The 21,830-nt window shown below is 50.7% G+C and overlaps 1 protein-coding gene across 3 annotated transcripts in view; it reads right to left on the bottom strand.

Moving 5' to 3' along the window:
- LOC116948337 (echinoderm microtubule-associated protein-like 6) overlaps positions 1-21,830 on the bottom strand; it is a 190,034-nt gene that overhangs the window by 110,506 nt on the left and 57,698 nt on the right. For all 3 annotated transcript variants that reach the window (XM_032964911.2, XM_032964913.2, XM_076071462.1), the window contains exons 2-5: positions 11,946-12,105; positions 10,250-10,348; positions 5,181-5,249; positions 1,744-1,929 (exon numbers count right to left, since the gene is read on the bottom strand). In XM_032964911.2, coding sequence (XP_032820802.2) covers positions 1,744-1,929; positions 5,181-5,249; positions 10,250-10,348; positions 11,946-12,105 — 514 coding nt within the window. The remainder of the gene's footprint in view (positions 1-1,743; positions 1,930-5,180; positions 5,250-10,249; positions 10,349-11,945; positions 12,106-21,830) is intronic.

The following is a 21,830-nucleotide window of genomic DNA, read 5'->3' as shown; positions in this document are numbered from 1 at the left end:
CGGAGGGGGGGGGGGGGCACGCCAAAGACATTTTGGTCGCGGTGGGAGTTGACCCACGCTTTACCCCCACCGCACAACGTCTTACGCCTGCTTCGAGTGGACAGAGGTGTTGGGGAGGATTTTAAACAAAATAAAACTTGCACCATTGATTTTAACTCCAGCGCCGGGAGATGGAGTTGAAACTATACCAAACATTTTTTTTTTATTCTACCCGGTAGGGCCCACTGAGCCATATAATGTTTTTTTTCAGAAGCGACCTGGCCCACAAATGATCGCTCAACGAAGTGGCTTATCGCGTGGAAACGTTATTGCAGCCACACTCTCCGAACGCGCGTTGTTTCTAAATGTGGAGGGGAAAAGCGGAGGGTACGGAAAAAAAAGTCCACGCTACCACGGGAAGAACATTCAAACTCCAAATATACAGCAGACGTCAAGGTCGGGATCGAACCCACGACCTCCTGTATACAAGGAGAGGTTGTTGACATCTCACCACACAGTGGCACCGTCGACTCTCCGGTGTCCGAGCCATTATATCGCCACCGGGGCGGCGTCCTGGCTTTGGAAAATTGACAGGGCTATACAAAGCATTTAAAATCATGACAACGATCAAAAGAAATTGCTCATAGGCTGCTGGGACCATGCTTCTCTCTAATGGGGTCAGGGTTAAGTTGAGCGAGGGAGGAGATCAGTGGCATTGATTGTGCGCGTTTAAACCAAGCAAGGGGCCCCTTAACGGGCCGGCGAATACGAGAATGATACACAGGCCAGGCCGGTGCCAGCGAGCGGCTCTTACGAGATGGGCAGGCGGAGCGGGAGGGAGCGAGGGTGGGGGGTGGGGTTTCTTAACAGAGGTCAGTCAAGCCCGGCGCAAGGAGGCAATCAGAATTCCACATCCAACGCCACGCTGTTCTTTTTCATCCGTCGCCTCCATCACCCCACCGCCCCTCCTCCCCCACCGCCACCGCCACCACCACCACCACCGCCCTCCTCCACCACCACCCCCCTCCTCCTGCCGTGCTGCCAATGCCAGCCACCGCACCAGGAGATGGGTTTGTCATCAGCCGCTTCATTTGCGCCACGCTGTGTCCGGGTCGCTCGTCTAACGGTGGTTCCCGCAACCAGGGCTGGAACGAGGCGGCTGCTGAGGTGGGCTACGCACCGCTAAATGTGCACCCCCTCCGCGGTGGTGAGATGTTAACTACCTCGCCTGGTATACAGCAGGATTTGGGTTCGATCTCGAGCCTGACGCCTGCTGCTGTATATTTGGAGTTTGCATGCCTCTCTCCCCGTGGTCGCGTGGATTTTTCACTGGGTCCTCCGTTTTTTCCCTCCACATTTAGAATCAGCATGCGTTTAGATTAGTTGTCTGCCATGCATTTCCACGTGATAAGCCGCTTCTCGTTGGGCTATCATCATTTGTGATAGCCAAGTCGCTTTTGAAAGAGTGCCATATCGCTCAGTGGGGCTTTACCAGGTGTAATACAAAAAAAAACACAGTTTCGTTCATAGTTGTTACGTCCCTTTGGCCCTCGGCCCGGGTTCACTCTCCTTCGCACTGCAACGGCGTAAGCGAGTGTGCCGGTGAGTGGGCCTGTGAGCGAGTGAGCGAGCGGGTGAGTGGGCCTGTGAGCGAGTGTGCCGGTGAGTTGGTCTGTGAGCGAGTGAGCGAGCGGGTGAGTGGGCCTGTGAGCGAGTGAGCGAGCGAGCGAGCGGGTGAGTTGGTCTGTGAGCGAGCGAGCATACCGCGTGCGCGGCCTGCACGGTGCGGGCGAGCGTCACGCCCTTCCACACGTACACATCGCCGTTGAGGGCGCCCGAGTAGGTGAGGTCGTCGCGGGCGCACGCCAGGCACAGGATGGTCTGCAGATCGCCCGCCTTGCCAAACACCCCGCGCTTGGGCGTCAGGGCGTTCCCGCACATCGTCCAGAACTTGGGCGGGAGGAGAAGAGGTCAAAGGGTTCACCCAGTCAATATTTATTTACGAGCGAGCACTTCGCATCCATCAAAGGCGCCTCGGAGCACTTTGCGTGCATTTGCATTAGCCCGAATGCCCGGCGCTTGGGTTTAATGGGCGCCTCGGTTGCAAGATGTTAACTACCTCGCCTGGTATGCAGGAAGTCGCGGGTTCGATCCCACCCTTGACGCCTGCGTGTTCTCCCTGTGGTCGCGTGGGTCTTTCTCCGGGTCCTCCGGTTTTTCCCTCCGCGTTTAGAAACATGCGTTTTATAGTAGTTGGCTGCTATACATTTCGACGTGATAAGCTGCTTCTCGCTGGGCTATCATATGTGATAGCCAGATCGCTTCTGAAAAAGAGCTATATAGCTCAATATAATTTTAATAGTAATAATAATATTATATGGGCCAAAGTGGTCTCTCCAGATGCATTCTCAGCCTTCTAGGAGTGCGTAATTTCAGTCGCATCGATTCAAGGCAACCGAACTCTGGACCGGTGTTCGACAAGCAGTGTCCCATCGGCAGAGTCAGGCTCGCTCGAAATCAACGCCGCTGCTGCTGATGAGCCGCCGATCTTACGGCGGGCAAGGGACCCTCTCTCCTGTGCGACACGGCAGAGGGGCAGCGTGGTTCGACGCAAAAAATTATTATTCACATTCTTCACGACGACGCTAACGACGGTCTTTGAGCGATGCAGGGCGATGTGACATGGCCCAGTGCCGGATTAAGCTCGTGCGGGGCCTGTAGCATATGTTACAAAAGGACCCTAAAAAATATATTGAAACAGGAATTTTTTTACTTGCACAGTAAAGTAACTGTATTTTTTTATTTGCCCATACAGCCAGATAATACGACAAAATCGCTAACCTTAAACACCCAGTCGTTCGTAAAAGTTGAAGGCAGTAGAGTACTATAGTGATAGAGCAAGTGCAGAATCGCTGGACCGGAATTGATAGCTTGAAAAGCATTTAGCGCAGGGCCCTTGAAAGTGCGGGGCCCGTAGCTGCTACTACACATGTAGCTACTTTTGCTACAGGGATAATCAGGCACTGACGTGACCGTGAGCGGAGGACCGTGACGACACCACAATTTGCCGAAGCGGTTGCTGACGAGCTTACTCGCCGGCGTGCAATTTGCACGTTGGAACACAGCCATCTGGCGAGGATCGTAGACATTTCTTAGCGACATGCCAAACAAACTCCAATTAAAGTTTTAGTTTCGCTTTCATTGGCCGCGTGCAAAATATATATTGAATGCCAAAAATACGTTCATTTTGGTAATTACGTGTTCTGTCGATTAACACAATTCGCTCCTACATGTGTTTCGTAGAGATGTGAATTTGTGGGGGGCGGGGGGGTGGCGGTGGCGTGCTTGTCGGCAACAGGCGCTCCGATACATGGCCACAGCCGAACGAACGCGAGCAGTGGGCGATGCCCGTTGTGCACCACGACCGGCCCTGACGACGGTGACCTCGCGTCGAGGGGTCTCTCCCTGCCCGCCGTGCTTGAGTCATGACGCGAGCTTGCAAATCGTGGCTCAGTGGGTGGCCAAGCCCCCCATAGCTAAAGGAGGGCGCCGCGGTGGCGAGATTTTAACCTCGCCTGGTGGTACACAGGAGGTCGTGGGTTCGATCCCATCCCTGACGCCTGTATATGTGCCTCTCCCCATGGCCGCGTGGAATTTTCTCCGGATACTCAGGATTTTTTTTCCCTCCACGTTTAGAAATCAACGCGCGTTTCGAGTATTTGGCGGCTGCTATAAAATTTCCACGCGGTGAGCAATTTAGTTGAGCCATCATTTGTGGCCAGGTCGCTTCTGAAAAAGGGCTACACGTAGCTCAGTGGGCCTTACCTGCTAAAATCTTTTTTTAAAAATAGCTTAGTTTAGTTTTAAGCGAAGCCACAACCCTCCTATGCCAGCAGCAAAGCGCATTCAACAGCATGGCGACGCCAAACGGGCAGCCACGTTTCATCGGCAGCTCGCACCAGACTGTCCTCACCCGTTGTAAGGGTTAACGGCAAAAAGCCGCCGCGATTCTGTGCCGGGAATTATGGCGGTGGCGGTGGAGAAGGTAGCGAAGGAAAAAAAAATAATTAAGGGAAGTGCAGCCGTTGCTATAAATAGCCGCGCGGGTGAGCAGGATGCCTGGCCGCTCACTGATAAGTGAGCATGAATGGGCCGGGGACAGCAGCAGCAGGGGCGAGAGGTCCCCTTATAATCAGCGCAATTAGGCGAGAAAATGGTTGGGACACGGAGACTTTCTACTCGGCCGCCCAATTCCGTGCAGCAGGGGCAAGGGGCGCGCCAATTGACCATTCGCCGACATTTGTTGTAATTGAAAATGTCGTCAGCAGCAGACGCCGCACCGTGATCTATCCACTGTTGGCAGTACCGAATTATCCTAGTAGCAAAAGTAGCTACTACATATGTAGTAGCTACGGGCCCCGCACTTTCAAGGGCCCCGCGCTAAATGCTTTCAAGCTATCAATTCCGGTTCAGTGATTCTGCACTTGTTCTATTACTATAGCACTATACTGCCTTCAACTTTTATGAACGACTGGGTGTTTAAGGTTTGCGATGTCGTATTATCTGGCTGTATATCAAATGAAAAATTACAATTACTATGCAAGTACACAATTAGTGTTTCAATATTTGTGTTTTTAAAAATGTAGGGCCCCTTTATAACATATTCTGCAGGCCCCGCACTAACTTAATCCGGCACTGCTGCTGGATGAAGGTATTCCCCCCGGTCATCATCATCTCGTGAGAATTTTATTGTTTTATTTTATTATTTTATTCTGATTCTACGTGACTTTACCGAAAGAACCAAAGAAGATCTCTCGCAGTCTTGCAGAGCGACAACACCTTGAAGCTCCTGCACACGAGCTGATTTTATCGCTCCATCTCCATGGCGGTGGTGGTGCGTCCCGATTCTTGGATGCCCACTCCGTTATTTTTATTATTGATCATCTGCCATCATCTCTCTTCGTGAGATGTGCTACCAAGGCACAATTACCATTGACAAAAAATATACGGTTGACATGGGGCTTTGAACATTGGAACCAAACCAACCGTACCATAAATCGGCCTTTGTTTGAAACTATTTTAAGCTTTCACATTTATTTTTATCTTTTACCAGGTAAAGCGCACTGACTTTTAAAGCACTTTTTCAGAGGCGACCTGGTTATAAATGAGAGCGTGGATGGATGTATTTCTCATGCCGTTACCTTGATGTGCTTGACCCCACAGCTGGCCAGCCGATGCGGCTGGTACGCGTCCCAGGATATGTCAAAAATCTGCAAAAAATGCAACAAGTTTCACATGTTCGCACGCACTCATACCACCTTGCCATACATATATATTTTGAACAAAACGCAAGCCTATTATTTTTGACAAGATACACGAAAAAAGCAACGAGCGCGATGGTTTGTACCAGCTCCCCCCCACCGCCAACCCCCAGCTCCCCCCACCGCCCTCCCCCCAGCTCCCCCCCACCGCCAACCCCCAGCTCCCCCCCACCGCCCTCCCCCCAGCTCCCCCCCACGCCCTCCCCCAGCTCCCCCCCCCCCACCGCCCTCCCCCCAGCTCCCCCCGACCGCCCTCCACATCGTCTGAGATCGAACCGCTCAGATAGTTGTCGCTTTCATCGCACCCCCAATAATTAGCTTAAAAAACCCCCCGTGTTCTGGCGATCAGCCGTAGCTACATTTCAGAGGAAGAGAAGTTTCATTATCTTCCTGCAGAATCCGCGACACGTCTTGCTCCCAACAGACGCCGATGGCACCGCGGATTTCATCTTTTCCCCATCACTTTCGTTGACGCGTCCGTCGTCGATTTTCTTTTTTACTTTACACTCTTTCGCGAAACGTAATTTAAATCGTGATCAGATTTGCGCCGGAAAAATACCAAATCTAATCCGACTTCCAAGCGAGTTTCCGCAGAGAGGCCTTGACAGGCGACGCGATCGTTTAAGGGGTTCTTCTTAAAGCGGCGGGGGCCAAACGCCTCGGCGGAATTGCTCCTTTGGCGCTTGTGCCTGAATTAAAACGTGACCGTCGCTCTTTAACAGGCTGCTAAGTGCGCGAGTGTGTGCGTGTGTGTGTTTATAATCTTGTTGTTGCGTTGTTTTTTGTCGAGGTTAGAGGTTGTCGCCGTGGGGAGCGGTAGTGTAGAGGCGAGCGCGCTGCGCTACGAACCTGGCGACCTGAGTTGGATTCCCGCTCACGGCCAACATCAGCGACGATTATCTGAAGCGGTCCTGGGCCTCCCCTAGGTCGACTCAGCCTAAAGTTAGTACCCTGGTGTGGTGCTTAAAAACATCGCCACTAGGGAGACAAAGGCGGCACGGTTGTGGTGCAGGCTAACTACCCCTTCGTGTGCCGTTCCGGCCTTCATAGGTGCTACTCGCTAACAGCACTTGCCCCAACAGTCTGTTAAGGCTATACGGGGGATCTTTGTATATATGTAGTGTTGGCAAAGGAGGTAGAGACTTCTTTGTAGGCAACACTGTTTATTTACTCCAACCTCAGAGAACGTCCCTAACACAGAGAGGTGACGGCCTCTCCCACTCGATAGCCTAGAGGATGATACGTCCTCATACTTAGTGTGCCATCATACTATACTCTGCTTAACGGGTACCGCCACTGGGCCGTTCGGACCTGGCACTGACAAGGGCCGGAGGTCGGAAGTCCCAGGGCACTTTCTCGATGTCTTGAGTCTTGAGGTGAGTGCGGACTGACTCACGCTGGGAGAGCTGCCGCCCTTTATATCCTTCCTCTCCCAAGCGTCCTGTCTCTCGAGAGGGTCTGGGTCCAACCGTTGCCCCCCCCAGCCCCCTCCCTCAGTGGGCTGTGGCCCCCTCACCCCTGAACAATGGTTATTGTAGTCGTGACTGATACAATACGGCTATGCAGGTAAGTATACATGTTGCGCGTAACGATGCCGCTACGTACCGAGTGACTGAGTAAGGTGATTGGTTTGCTTCACAGCTCTTTGTCAATCCGCTGCTCGACTTAGGGCCTCTCCCCAGCACTCCTGTCAGCTTGTGGTCGTTGTTTTACCCCGACGTCACCGACGAGAGGTGTCCAGGAACGGTGGGCGGACGATCGTTCGCCCACTGATGTTAGCCGTGGCCGGGAATCGAACTCGGGCCGCAGAGTTCAGAGCATCGCTCCCCTCTTATCATGTTGTAGAATGTTCTAGAACGTCTAGAGAACTACAGCTTTATGTATACATATAAATAGTCGAATTCTTTGCTACAAAAATCTGAAAAGCATTTTCTTTAGCCCTCCAGTAATTTTATTTTAGTGGGGAGGGGGGGGGGCAATAATTCTACACCACCCAAAATCAGTGGTTCAGCCTAGGCCTATGAAAATGTTATTGTGGAGAGTAGCACAGGCACAACTTCACCGATGTTGGGAGGATTGCAGGGGAGGAGGAGGAGGAGGAGGGGAGGCGGTGATATTTTGTAAAAATGTAAACTTTTTGGACATAGGCCGATAAGGGCTTGTATCTGGAGGTTTGGAGGGATGCTCGATCCCGCACTCTACGATAGCCGGCAGCCGGACTGCGACACGCTCCCTCCCGCATGGCCTCGACGCTTCCGAATGGGAAGAGAAACCGACGATGCACACGGACGCCATCGGAATGGGAAAGGGTTAACTGGGTGAGCGGGTAAGTGCCGTTGAATTACAATTGTCGGATTTCCACGCCGAAGAATACATTTTTCATAGAAGCTCGAGTGTTATGATATCCGCACAGCCGTTTGCTTTTAATCTGCCTTTCGTTTTAGTCGTCTTTTTTTTTGTTGAGAATTTTAATTTGCACGTTCAATCTAATTTCCCTTTGATTCAATCTCCGTTCAATTTTTAATTGAATCTTTATTCTTGCGTTTTGCTGCTGTTTGATCTGGTACTTTATTTCCCCCGCATATAGTGAAATATATTTAATTTGCGGCACTTTTTAATGCTTTAATAATTGGTGTAACTCGAGCAATTAGTATGCATTCACTTGTATTGACCCAGGTCTTCATCGGATTCAAAAGGCTTTTACAGACTCAGTGGGCTATTGCCTCGTATCAACAGAAGATATTGTTCTCATTGTGGACACCATGGTGGCGAGTTTGGGATGTGACCTCCCTCGCCTGGTACACAGGAGGTCATAGGTTTTGATCCCAGACCCTGACGATGCCTGTTGTACACTTGGAGTCCGCGTGTTCTCTCTCTCTCCCCGCGGTGGTCGCGTGGATTTTTCTCCGGTTTTCTCCGGCTTTGGCCTCCTCCACCTTTAGACACATCACGCGTCTAGATTATTTGGCTGCTACTCTAAATCCTGCACGTGTGGTGACGATAATCAGCCACTTTGATGAGCTGCCACGTGTGGCTCAGTCGCCTCTGAAAAATTGCTCATAGCTCAGTGGGATCTACCTAGTGAATATAATAGTTCAATTTATTATTATTAATGCACCGGTAATGCTTCACACAGGGGAAGGTCCTGTCAGGTTTTCACGGTAGTGGTTGATGCTTGATTATGTATAGTTCTAATTGACTAATTATGATTGCCAATATTATAACGTGTGTGTGCGCGTTAACGTGCCGGGGCGTAGGTACATGCACACGCACACACATGTGAATATGGAGGTTTTCAAAACGGTGAGGGCTATTCAGCCCAATCCGTCCCTACCGCACACAAATCAACATCAGCTTCATTTATACGCACGCACGCATGCAAGAATGCACCCAGCAAGATATCCGTGGCAACACAAATTCCAAAGCAATTACTACGTAGCAACTCAGCCCAATCTTGCCCCCCCCCCTCTTCCCCACCGCATTGTAAGAAAATGCAATTATAATTAATAATATTATTGTTATATCTTCTTTGGTTCTTTCGGTAAGGTCACGTAGAATGAGAATAAAATAATAAAATAACACAAATAAAATTCTCACGACGTTTCGGCCACAACGCAAGCGGCCGTCTTCAGGTGAAAGGAACAGACCTGTCGGGACGACAGAGCTTCAATGAACGATGTTAAGATTCGTAGCGACTTTTAAGCTGGTTGAGTGAAGTGAGGCACCTTGACAAAGGGGTTTACATATCAAATAGCTGAGGGATTAGCTTGTGACTGGTCACAGGAATGGCTATGTTAAAGTCAAAACCTATACATCCACAGAGGCAACTAGAAATTTAGCATTGAAATAGCTAAGGGATTAGCTTGTGCAAATAGCTGAGGGATTAGCTTGTGACTGGTCACGGAAATGGCTATGTTAAAGTCAAAACCTACACATCCACAGAGGCAACTAATAATTTAGCATTGAAATAGCTAAGGGATTAGCTTGTGACTGGTCACAGAAATAGATGTTAAAGTAAAGGCCTACACATCCCCAGAGCTTCAATGAATGCTGTTAAGATTCGTAGCGACTTTTAAGCTGTGACCAGTCACAAGCTAATCCCTCAGCTATTTGATATGTAAACCCCTTTGTCAAGGTGCCTCACTTCTCCCAACCAGCTTAAAAGTCGCTACGAATCTTAACATCGTTCATTGAAGCTCTGTCGTCCCGACAGGTCTGTACCTTTCACCTGAAGACGGCCGCTTGCGTTGTGGCCGAAACGTCGTGAGAATTTTATTGTGTTATTTTATTATTTTATTCTCATTCTACGTGACCTTACCGAAAGAACCAAAGAAGATGAATCCTTGCAGTCACGAAAGCTTTCAATCAAAATTATTGTTATAATAGGTTTTTCCCCTTTTTTTTGGCAACAAAACAGGTGTGAAGATGTTAAAACACCAAACTGAAACCTTTTAACAAGGAATCATGTCTGCATTAATGCTTGTGGTCAGAATGCAAACAAAAAAACATACTCTAACAATATATGGCATTGTCCTTGAAACTGATTGGTCCACGCCAGAGACAGCTTTCATTTGAGCCTCGTCTCAAAAGAAAGCTGTTAGACCAGAGGACGCCAAAAGGCTTTTGGCGTCCTCTGGTCTAACACCGCTCGAGACGAGTGAGCGGGTGCTGCCGCAGCGTCTACAGCGGTTAGCGCGCTGCGCTCCCAGCTGATGCGACGCCCGGGTTCGATTCCAGCTCACGGCCACCTGTCCCTGTATCCGTCACTCGATGCACGTGCGTGCGCGTGAACCGTGGAGAGCGGCGGTGCAGCGGTTAGCGCACTGCGCTACGAACCGGAGCGACGCCCGGGTTCGATTCCCCAACCCGTCCCCGTGTTCACCGCTCTACTACGGTCGTGTTGCGCGTGAACAGTGGGGAGCGTCCGCCGGGGCATGCCGCTCACGCACCCTCTCCGTGTGCCCGGGCGCGGCGGCGATTGGCTTGCCGCGCTTCCAGTCCCACACGCAGATGGAGTTCTTGGCATCGAGGCCGACGGACACGAGCAGCTGATGAGAGACGGGGAGGGGGCGGGGGGTCGTTAGGGAGGCCGCTGGCATTCTTTCGGCCGTTGTCGCTCGCTCGTCCATTGGGGGGAAGGGGGGCGGCGGGGGCAACGCGTCGCGGTTGTCGCCAGATTATTTTTTCTTACGCCTCGCTCGACTTTAATCGGAACGCCGCACCGCGCGAAGACGAGGTGTCGGAATCGGAATTATTGTTCGTGCTGGAGGAATCCGATGAGCTGTGAAGCTCTTTTGTTTCCACAGATGTGGCCTGCGGTGGGGCCAACGAGAAAAAAAAACTACGGAACCGTTTCTCTCTAGAAAGGTTCACCAAGAGGCTGGTTATTTACGAATATCGTGTCGATTTATCTGCGGTTTATTTTTCTCTCACTTTGAGAGGGTGGGTGAGGTGGTCTGGATTGTATATATGTTGAACTTCTTTCCCACCGTACGCAGCCCACCGTGCTAATCCGGTAGGCCATGTGGCCTTCCTCAGCCAGCCGTGTTGTTCTGGTGGCAACCACCGTCACCGAATGAAGTTTAACGTAAAAAAAACCAGAACAGGCTCGCGGAAAAACACGCGCAAAGAACAAAAGAACTAAATAATCACTGCGCTAACCCTTTTATTTTGTCAATACGCCTACGACTCAACCGAAGTAGATTCATTAATTCACGCATACAATAATTGGCTCGCGCAAATCATTATTGCCGTGAAACATTCCAATTAAAATGGTTTGTTTAAACGCAGCAGCGGTAGCAGCTGCAGGTGCATGGTGGTGAGGCGGCCGTAGAGCGTTCCCCAGCTGTTGCAGAAGTTCCCGGTTCCAGGCCAGAGGCCGCCCTGGTTAATACTTGTGGTGTGCGTCGATTTAAAAAAAAAATACAACCTGCTTTACGGCGGCCGTTAAAGAACCCGTAACATTGTTCGAAAAAGTACTATAAACTATTTTTTTTATTTTACCAGGTAAGGCCCACTGAGCTATACAGCTCTTTTTCAGAAGCGACCTGGCCACAAATGATAGCTCAACGAAGTGGCTTATCACGTGGACATTTACAGCAGCCGAATACTCTAAACGCATGTTTCTAAATATGGAGGGAAAAAAACGGAGGCCCGCGGGGGGTACACGCAAACTCCAAGTATACTGCAGGCATCAGGGTCGGGATCGAATCCACGACCTCTTACATACCAGGCAAGGTAGTTAACAACTCGCCACCGAGCAGGCCGAAGCGTGCTGGTGACACGGTCAAAAACTGCATTATTATTATTTTTCACTGAAATTGCAAAAGGAAAAATTACTCGCGAATTACCAAATTGGGCAAAGCCCCACGTGGCAACGCGGCCACGTGCGCCAGAACACAGCGCCCTCGCGACAGCAGCCTCGCACGAAAGGAACATCGCCAAGAACCACCGCGCGTGCCAACGATTTTACATTTAAAACGCACGAAGCGACGACGCCGCTGCTACCGCACTGGAAGTGCCGGTGCCAATACAAGCAACACGCGGCACGACCGCCTTCGCGACGTCACACACCTATCGACGCGTCACCGACGATCCCGCTCTGGGAACTATGTTTTTTTGTTTTGTTGTTGCGCGGATGGATACCTGTCCCGTGACGTCGAAGGCGAGGCACGCCACTCCGTGCGTGTGCACGTCCTTGAGGATGGAGACGGACTGCGCGTTGTACGAGTCCCACACGCAGACGTACGGGTCGCGTCCCACCTGGCCCGTGGCCACGAGGCTGCGGTCCGGGTGCAGGGCCAGGCTAGCAGCGGAGGGGGAGGGGAGGGGGGTGGTGAGCACACAGGAGCACGTGTGGACGGACGCACGCACGTGTGCACGCAAGGACAAATATCCCCCAGTATAGCCTTAAAGGACTGTTGGGGCAAGTGCTGTTAGCGAGAAGCACCTATGAAGGCCCGACACGGCACACGAGGGGGGTGGGTGGCCAGCACCACGTCCGGCCGCCTTTGTCTCCCCAGTGGCGATATTTACACATTGCACCAGATACTCATTTGAGACTGAGTCGACCTAGGGGATGCCCAGGATCGGTTCAGATAATCGTCACTGGTGTTGGCCGTGAGTATGAATCTAACCTGGGGCGCCAGGTTGGTAGTGCATCGCGCTGACTGCTACACCACCGCTGTGTGAGCGAACATACGTGTGCACACACACACACTTGCACACATATACACGAACACAAGCAACAAAGAAAGACCCCCCCCTCCTCTCTCCCACCACACCCATACACACACGTCATCGGAACGGAATCGGAAGGAAACCTAAAATAAAATATCTTCCGACCTGAAGACGTACTCAGCCTCCCATAAGGCCACGCGGGAGGGCGAGTGGCACAGTTGGACACCACCTATCATAGAGCGCGGTCGTGTCGCTACAGTTATCTGCGCTGAGTACCGTGTCTTTAAAAACAGCGGCATTACGCCTCTCTAAATAAAATGTAACGCTAACCGCTTGCGCGTTCCGCGATTCAGCGGTGAACAGGACCTCACCCTGCAACTTGCAGTCGTCTCGGAACGAGAAAGAGTAAACAGACTTTTGGTGCTAATGGTGTTGTTAGCGAGCGCCTATTAAGGCTGGCACGGCCCACTAGGGGATGGGTGGCCAACACCACGCCTGGCCATGTGGTGTTAATCCAGGACCAGTGATGTTCACACACCGTACCAGTTACTCATTTAAGGCTCAGTAAACCTAGAGGAGGACCAGGATCGATTAAAAAAATTCCATTATTGTTTGTGAATCGAACTCGGATCGGAAGGTTCGCAGCGCAGTACGCTGACAACAGCGCCATCGCTCCCCACTCTGTCACACCACAGATATGCGTGCACACACAAACACAGACAAAACGCAAAGAAAACACAAGGCATGAAAAATGATCTCACATGTCAAATTGACATCCTGCATCACGACCATTTGGATAAAGATTTTTTTTTAAATCATATTTAAAAAAAAAAACATGCTCAACTAAAAATAAACCAAAACACTGCCGCACAGATCAGTTGGCGCACGCGCTCAGGTCGTGACGTTCTACCGCGTGTGCTGTTGTTGCGATGCCCTGCGGGGATCGCGGCTCTCTCTGCGTGCAAGGTGCAACCGCGAATGTTGAGCACGCAACACGATGCAGCAGCTTAGCACATTCGACGCGCACGTACACGTGTCGGAGCAGAAACCCACACGTTGTGCAAAGGCAATTACGAAGCCCCTTGCGATAGGCAGCGGTGGTAAAAGGCGCAGCCCTGCAGCGCCTTGCTCGCTCCACCGCTGGTGGGGATGAGTCCTCCGTGAGAGAAGCATCAGAAGATGACCATATTTGGTTGACTCTTCCGCGGTGCAAAGACGTCCTGAAACGAGGGTGGGCTGGGGGGGGACCCACGTTTTACCCCACCACACGTCTTGCAAGGCGGAGGTTACCAACATTTTATCCCACCATACGCACACATACACACACACGAGCCGCCATCGATCGCGTGAACCCATTAAAAAAGGAGAATTGTGAATATATGCCAGGGTTCGCGCGCGCGCGTGCGTGTGTGCATGTGTACGTGCGTACACGACCCATTCAAAAGTAATACGGTCAGACGATCGACCGATCGTGTGTGGCCGGGTATAGAGTGGGTACTCCCCTATTTTTGTGCATATACAAACCAAGATAACGATCTCCCATAGAGCCTGAACTGACTGTTGGGGCAAGTGCTGTTTGCGAGTAATACCTATGGAGGCCGGCACGGCACACGAGGTGGTGGGTGGTCCAGCACCAAGCCTGGCCGCCTTTGTCTCCCCAGTGGCGATGTTTACACAACGCACTAGGTACTCCGTTTGAGGCTGAGTCGGCCTAGGGGAGGCCCAGGACCGGTTCAGATAATCGTTGCTGGTGTTGGCCGTGAGAGGGAATCGAACTCGGGTCGCCGGCATGCATAGCGCATCGCGTGACCCAGCTGTGCCACCGCTCCCCATTTACAGCACGCACACACCGAGCGCAGAGCCATTAAACTATTGCGGATAAATATGATGAAGCCTCGCGAAAATTGGCACGCGAAAAAATATAAAGTAAAAATTATTTCAAGCGTCGCGCAGCCGCCGTGCAATTTCCTCGAGAGATTTCGGGACCTTGAACGCGAATACTCGCGGCCTCACGAGCCAAATCCTCCCCGCGCGCGTCTCCGAGAGCACGGGTAATTTCCCAATGTTCTGTTCATCCCAGACAAAAACGATGAATTTGATTTTCAGACAAGTTGCCCTCTGACCCTTTCTCCGCGTGGGAAAAAAAACGGGGGGGGGGAGGGGTGCGGGGAAGGTAAATAAATGGAAACGGAAGAAAAAAAACCTGAAAGAAAAATAAGAAAAAAATGTTTCCAATGTTTAATAGAAAATTGGAACAATAGACGGAGCGTGGTACGAGCTGCACAGGAGCCAGCCCACTAAGTGAAGCTATTGTGCTAGCTGCCGTTATGTATCATGTACGTATGTTGAACTTCTTTCCCGTAATGTATGCAGCCGCCAACGACGCTCATTGAAGGTGCTGGCTGTTCGCTGAACGGACGCACAAAAGGAGTCAGAATCTAATATGGAAATATCCCCGCCACACGTGAAGGGGTTGCGTTCCTGGGAAACGCTACTTCACCCGAAATTACTTAAAGCGAAATCTAATGTCGCACGGACGTAATGTTAAAATCGGGGGTTGCGTTCCTAACCGACATATTTGCAAAAAAAATGCACGTGACTAAAAGTCATGAAGTGTACAATAAACCCCAGCGTCTAAATCGAGATATCCCTAGAAAAACTAACGCAAAGGGTTTGCGTCGCCAATTCCTCCCGCGACGCGACAGCACAACCAGGATGTCACGTCGATTGAAAACTCGAGACTTCAGTTGCTCGTCGAAAGTATGGAACAAGATGCACAATGCGGATTCGAAACGAGAATAGTTTTTTTTTGTTTAAATCACACAGCGCACATCCAGAGAATGAAACCTTTTGATATCAACTTGTTACCTGGTGCACGTTGCTCGAAGAGGCCCAGAGGCTGCCGATGGGCCATCCCTTGCGATTATTGATTAGCCAATTGTGCGATTGTTTAATTATCGCTTTCCCAGAGTTCCCCAGCCGTTCGCGCGTCCCGCTGTGAATTGCCGGTGTGAGAGGTTCGGGGGAGATGTGTCGGTGCCTGATTGGCGTGGCGAGGTGCGGCCCGACTTCAGAATATTTATTTAGGTATGCTGGAGAAATCCGATGAGCTATGACGCTCATCTGATTTCCAGTCGGAGGACGGGTCAGAAAGTTACAACAGACAAATACGAAAAACTATAGCAGTGAAACGTATAGGAAAGGCAAGCAAGTCACTCAAAATAAATAGCGTCTCTAATTTCAAAATGCATAAGTATACCAATTCCTGCAGATTTTTCCACTCTACAGGGAAGCTTGGGCAAGGCAGCAAAACAACAACAACAGTCCCAGACCACACCAAGACAACACACACACAGCAGCCCCCGCAATCAAACTGCGCATTAACAGTGCACTATCGACACGCGCTTAAGGATGAAAGTTACAAGTCAGGGTGAAGAAGGCGATGGTTGGGCACGGTGGTTTACCAGGCCAGCGACGCGGGGCCCGTGGTGGACATCGCTGAGCGAGTGATGTCTGAGCCGGTCCTGGACAACCACAGCCGTCGGCGACTCGCAGTGACCAGGGTGGTCAAGTATGGTTGAACCACCACCGGCGGTGCTTTAAAAAAATAAATGGGACCGATAACGATTATATTTGATCATTGTGCGGGATTCCCTCGATGTAGGCGGGTTCGGTTTGTGCGATTTTGCGATGTACAGTATATGCGGTTTACATGTGTACCCGAAATTCGCTACACTATATTATGCGGTTTGAATTGATACGTGGCTAATTGATGTCGGACGTGGGACAACATTATATACCGTGTGTGTACTGTGTATGTTGTGTGCGTGTATCGTGTGTACTGTGTACTGCGTGTGTGTACTCTGTGTACTGCGTGTGTACTGTGTATACTGTGTGCGTGTATCGTGTGTACTGTGTACTGCGTGTGTGTACTGTGTGTACTGCGTGTGTACTGTGTATACTGTGTGCGTGTATCGTGTGTACTGCGTTTGTGTACTGTGTACTGCGGGTGTACTATGTGTACTGTGTGTCGTGTACTGTTTACTGTGTGTACTGTGTGTAGTGTACTGTGTGTGTACTATGTGTACTGTGTATACCGTGTGTAGTGTACTGTGTACTATATGTACGGTGTGTGTACCGTGTGTGTGTGTGTGTACTGTGTGTGCTGTGTGTGTACTGTGTGTGCTGTGTGTGTACTGTGTGTACTGTGTGTATTATGTATGTGTACTGTATGTGTGTACTGTGTGTACTGTGCGCCCTAATTTTTGGAACGCATCTACGAGTACCGCATAAAGCGAGGGAAACCTGCACTGCATTTGATAATATTAATGATCCCCTTTGTTTACTGGCGAGCCTCAAGACTCAATTTTGTTGTGGTGCTCCCTCACTATTTGTGGTAGGAAACCCGAGAACCCAACAACAACAACAACAACAAAAACCCCTCCACTCGTTACGAGGTGGCGACACTCAACTCCCCACACAAGTTGCCTGGATCCGAACCCAGACCCTCAGCGGTTGGCAGCTTAAGTCAGCGCTCTTGACCTCTGAACCCTAACCAGGCCCCACCTCTCGCCCTCGCTTGCTTTGCAAGGGGGAAGTCATTCGCAAAGAAGGAACTTTCCACGGCTTTATATATATATTTTTTTCAAACAACCGTCGCCCATCCGCCAAACAACTCATCGCAGCCGAACACGTTAACATCGACCCCCGGGAATCAATGGGGACGAACCCCCCACCAAGGTCGCCAAAAGTTTGGCCGAGCGCATTCGCCAATTTCGTGTGCACGGAGTGGTGGTGGTGGTGGTGGGGGGGTGGCAGTAAGCGGCGAAGTGCTGAGACAAATCGACGGAGCGGGCCGGAGCGCGGAAGGGTTATCGACAGAGAGCAGGGACGCGAGTTAAATGCTTCGCATCGGGAAAAGAAAAAAAAATCATTAGGCCATATTTAATGGGCTGGCCAATACGGGCAGGAAAAAAAGGGGGGGGGGGCATTAGTATGCAGGCTCTCATTGGCACGTTTAATTATAATCCTTCACGCCTGCCGTGTTTAAGAAAAACAAATAAATACGGAGCGGCTCTTGGCGCAAGCGCTGAAGTGGATCGAACGTTGCGTCGCCGTTACTGTGGGAGACGGCTCCGTTCTTGGGGAGGCCTTCAAGCCAGCGGTGGATTGACCACGGCTCCTGCTGCTGATGATGACGACGACGACGATTTGGAGGAGAAAGCAGCTCAACGATCGGGCCCCTTTATCTTTTGGCAGTGGCTCTTTGCACGCGCGCACTCCTCATGCAGCGGCCACGCTTGCAAGCCCTGTACGTAACCTTGCACAGCAGAACAGCGCCGAGCAAGATACCACTTAGAAGAAACAATTACGAAGGTGGCTTCGGGGGGGGGTGTGCAAGTGTGGGGGTGGGGGGGGGGGTCAGAGACGATGAGCGAGGCTACGTATCCAGGTGTCAGGCCGCACGCAAGTCCAGCTGGGTTGTCTAAGTGGCGTGAGTTCACCGATGATTGCACAAAAATACGATCACGTTAAAATGTTGGCCTCTCCCACCCCCCCCTTCCCAAACCCCACCTTCTTCCCCCAATACGTATTTACAGTTTCTGTTTTTTTTGTCGATTTGCATCTCCGTGCAAAATAAATCTTGACGAGGTCGCGGCGCGCATTCCGGGCGCCTTCGGTCAACGGCAGAACGAATTCGACCCACGTCCTCAAATGATGGCGAATTAAACAGAGGCGCTCGTAACACACACACACACACGTGCACACGCACACACACGCGCACGCACACACGCGCACACACACGCGCGCGCACAAGTGAGCGGGGCTAATTAAAATATTAATTAAGATTAACGACACAGTACAGTGTTGTGTGTGTAATCGACGACGTGCGGTTCGTCTGAAGGCACCTCCCTCCCTCCCCTCCCTCCCCTCTCTCTCCACGCGTCTCGCCGCCATCAACTCGCTGCACTTGAGAACCCCCCCAGGCTGCCGCGACCCAGATTCGAACCCAGGTTCTCAGCGGTGCTGTCTCAGTGCTGTCTGACCCCTGGGCCACCCGGCCACTGATTGCGATTCTTATTTATTGGCTCTTGGGGCGGCAGGGTGGCAACAGCGCTAACACTCGCGCCTGACACCACGAAGGGCCTCGGTTCGATTCCTGACTGGGATAACTTTCCATGTGCAGTTTGTATGATCTCCCCTACCGTTCTGCGTGGGGTAACTCCGGGCTTTACTGTTTCATCATATCGCTAAACACACACACACATAATGTAACTGGTCTTGGCCAAAAATATCCCCATGCTGAAACATTACCTGCGAGTTACTCAATTGTAGATGCACATAGGAACATCACCACCTACTACAGCAACTACCTTGGCAGGACCCTCTTGAAAACGAATCATGAGGTTTTCATGGGTTACCAGAGTCATAATAATCATCTAAGTCTGTGCTCAGCAAGCATGGGGTAAAAAATATGATGGTGCTAAAGGCGTGCTTGTTTAAATATTTAATGTGGTGAGAAAGGAAACAAGTGAATAGAAAGATAAATGAACATCTGCATATTTACTAAATTACATTTCTGCGGAGTATTTGATCTTCTGTCTAGAATATGAGATTTGTGAATATATTTTGCACAATAACATGTGATTGCTATAATGCTGACGCTGCTGTTATTGATGAAGATGGTCGTGATGGTGCTGAAGATAACAATGATTAATTTGTGATTACGCTGCTGAAGATGATCAAGATGATGATGTCGATGATAATGTTGAAACTGCTGCCGTTGATGACAATGGTTATGAAGAATGTTAGTATTTCAGGCGTATGCTTCGCAATGACACTGCATTCCGTTCGAAGAATTATTGAAGTGTATTTTCAATTTATATTCCCATCTGCATAGCTTGCAGACAACATGCATAATAAGCCTATAAATACACGTGCTGGAATGTTTGCTGTTTAAAAGGGATCATTAGAATGGATTTGTAGTTAGAATGTTTTACGTAAAACCATAAAAAAGCCGCGTAACAATGTATTTGGAAAAGTATGCCATGTCTAAAACAAACACAACCACATTAAGGTGGATATATAGAGATATAGCTTTTAATGAAAACCAGCCTATGCCTAAATAATCCTTTATAGGCTCCACCTCATTATATTTTGAATGCTAAGTTGGTTTGTGCCTGCTCGGTGCTTAGATGGGAGTCTGCCTGGTAAGAGCTGGCATTGCCACCGTGTCGCTGGCATTGCCACCGTGTCGCTGGCATTGCCACCGTGTCGCTGGCATTGCCACATTGGCCGACAAGATGGCCAGGAGGTGGCAGTTGCAGTGAGTGGATTCTTGAATCTATTTGTGCAGAGCCTTGAGTAACCACCACCTTCGCACGTGAGATGGGTTGTCTCTGGGGTATTCCAGTGTCTTCCAACGAGAAGCCAAAGCCTCACGAACAATGAAGGATCAACTGCTGGATGAAAGTTTTCCCAAAGCCATCGCCATCTCCCGCGGTCCTGCTATTTAAGAAACCCCCCCCCCCCGCCACCCCAGCAGGCATCGCCGCATGCCGATTCCCACGCAGTTCGAACAAGCCGAGCGATTTCTCCTACACCCCGAATGGAAGATGGTGCCAGCCAGGGTGTGGCACCACTGGACTTGCTATTCAGAGGTCGCCGGTTTGATTCGATCTCCCGCCTTGGAAGTTGGGGGCAAGTTTATTAACCCTGCCTCTGTTCACCCAGCAGCATGCGGTCACTGCAGTTAGTTGATGCGCAGAACGCACGTGGGTGTATAAACCAAACTATTTGTTTTATATTCTTGGTTCTTTCGGTAAAGTCTACGTGACTATACCGAAAGAACCAAGAATATGAATCCCTGCAGTCACGAAAGCTTTAAATCAAAATTTATTTGTTTTATGTTACCAGGTAAGGCCCACTGAGCTATATGTAGCTCTTTTTTGAGAAGCGACCTTGCCACAAATGATAGCTCAACAAAGTGGCTTATCACGTGGAATTTATAGCAGCCAAATACTCTAAACGCATGTTTCTAAATGTGGAGGGAAAAACCGGAGGAGCTGGAGAAAATTCCATGCGACCGGGGGGAGAGAGAGAAACACCGCAAACTCCAAATATACAACAGGCGTAATGGTCAGGATCGAACCCACGATCTCCTTCAGGCGAGGTAGTTAACATCTCGCCACCATGGCGGACTATCTGTTATCTGTTGAACTTCTTTCGCACCGTACGTAGCCAACCGTGAACATCGGAGGTGCGGGTTAAAGTGTGAGCAGTGTGGTAAAGTGTGGATTACTCCAAACTTTTCCGAGACGTTCTGACCAAGCGTGGAATAGTAGGCCAGTATCCCCGCTAGTGCGGTTTTCTGCAGGCACTTATCTTGTCGCAAGCAATTGCAGGGCTGTACCTTTGGCTTTTTCAAATGGTAACCCAGTTAATGTGGGGTGCCGGCACGAATCCACACGCAGCCAGTCGTAACGCCGGCTGAACCACAATCGCCGACAGGCACAGTTCTCCAACGTGTTTTCGGGTTGTACTACATGTTGTTCGGAATGATGTCCAAAATTTTCGCTCCGTGGGCTGCTAATGTTTATGCGTGTGTGTGCGCGCCCTGGGTCAGGAGCGGTGGCGCAATGATTAGAGCGCTGCATTACGGACACTGGCGACCCGAGTTCGATACCCGCTTATGGCCATCACCAGTGACAATTCTATGAACCGGTCCTGGGCCTTCCCTAGGTCGACTCAACCTCAAATGAGTACCTGGTGCGATGTGTAAAGATTGCCACTAGGGAGACAAAGGCGGCCGGGCGTGGCGCTGGCCATCCACCCCCTCGTGTGCCGTGCCGGCCTTCATAGGTGCTACTCGCTAACAGTACTTGTCCCGCAAGTCCATTGTTCTTGTGTTTATATTTTGTCCTGGACCAATGATGTAAATTCTAACGATGCCTCAACAACATGGGCTAGAACCGAATTCAGTTTCCTGCAGCACGCTGGAAGCGAAAACGTCGGACGTCGTGCCGGCCAACACCGTGGCGAGCACGAACCCCCCCCCCTCCCCCCCCCATAGCAGAGGAGAGAAGCGGTACGAGCCCGAGCACGAAAACCCTACGCGGTCGTTTCACCAACAGGTGGTCCGTCCCGTGTGCCAACTACACACGGGCAGCGGGAGGGCTACATTGATGAAGGTTGACATTTATAAAGGCCAAGGCAATTAAATCTAACGCGGGGCATCGTCTCAGCGGCGATGTCGTTCACTAAGGGGAGGCTGCCTTCTCTCACTTCCCGGACAGCCCAGGTGGGTTTAGAGACATAATCCAGAATCTTTATTTATCCTGAAGAAATCCC

Source organism: Petromyzon marinus, chromosome 33 (genome assembly GCF_048934315.1).
Source record: "Petromyzon marinus isolate PM22_M1 ecotype Great Lakes invasive population chromosome 33, UKy_Petmar_22M1.pri1.0, whole genome shotgun sequence".
Taxonomy (NCBI): Eukaryota; Metazoa; Chordata; class Hyperoartia; order Petromyzontiformes; family Petromyzontidae; genus Petromyzon; species Petromyzon marinus.
The sequence above is the reverse complement of the archived record's forward strand: the minus strand, read 5'-3'. Positions and strand labels throughout refer to the sequence as shown.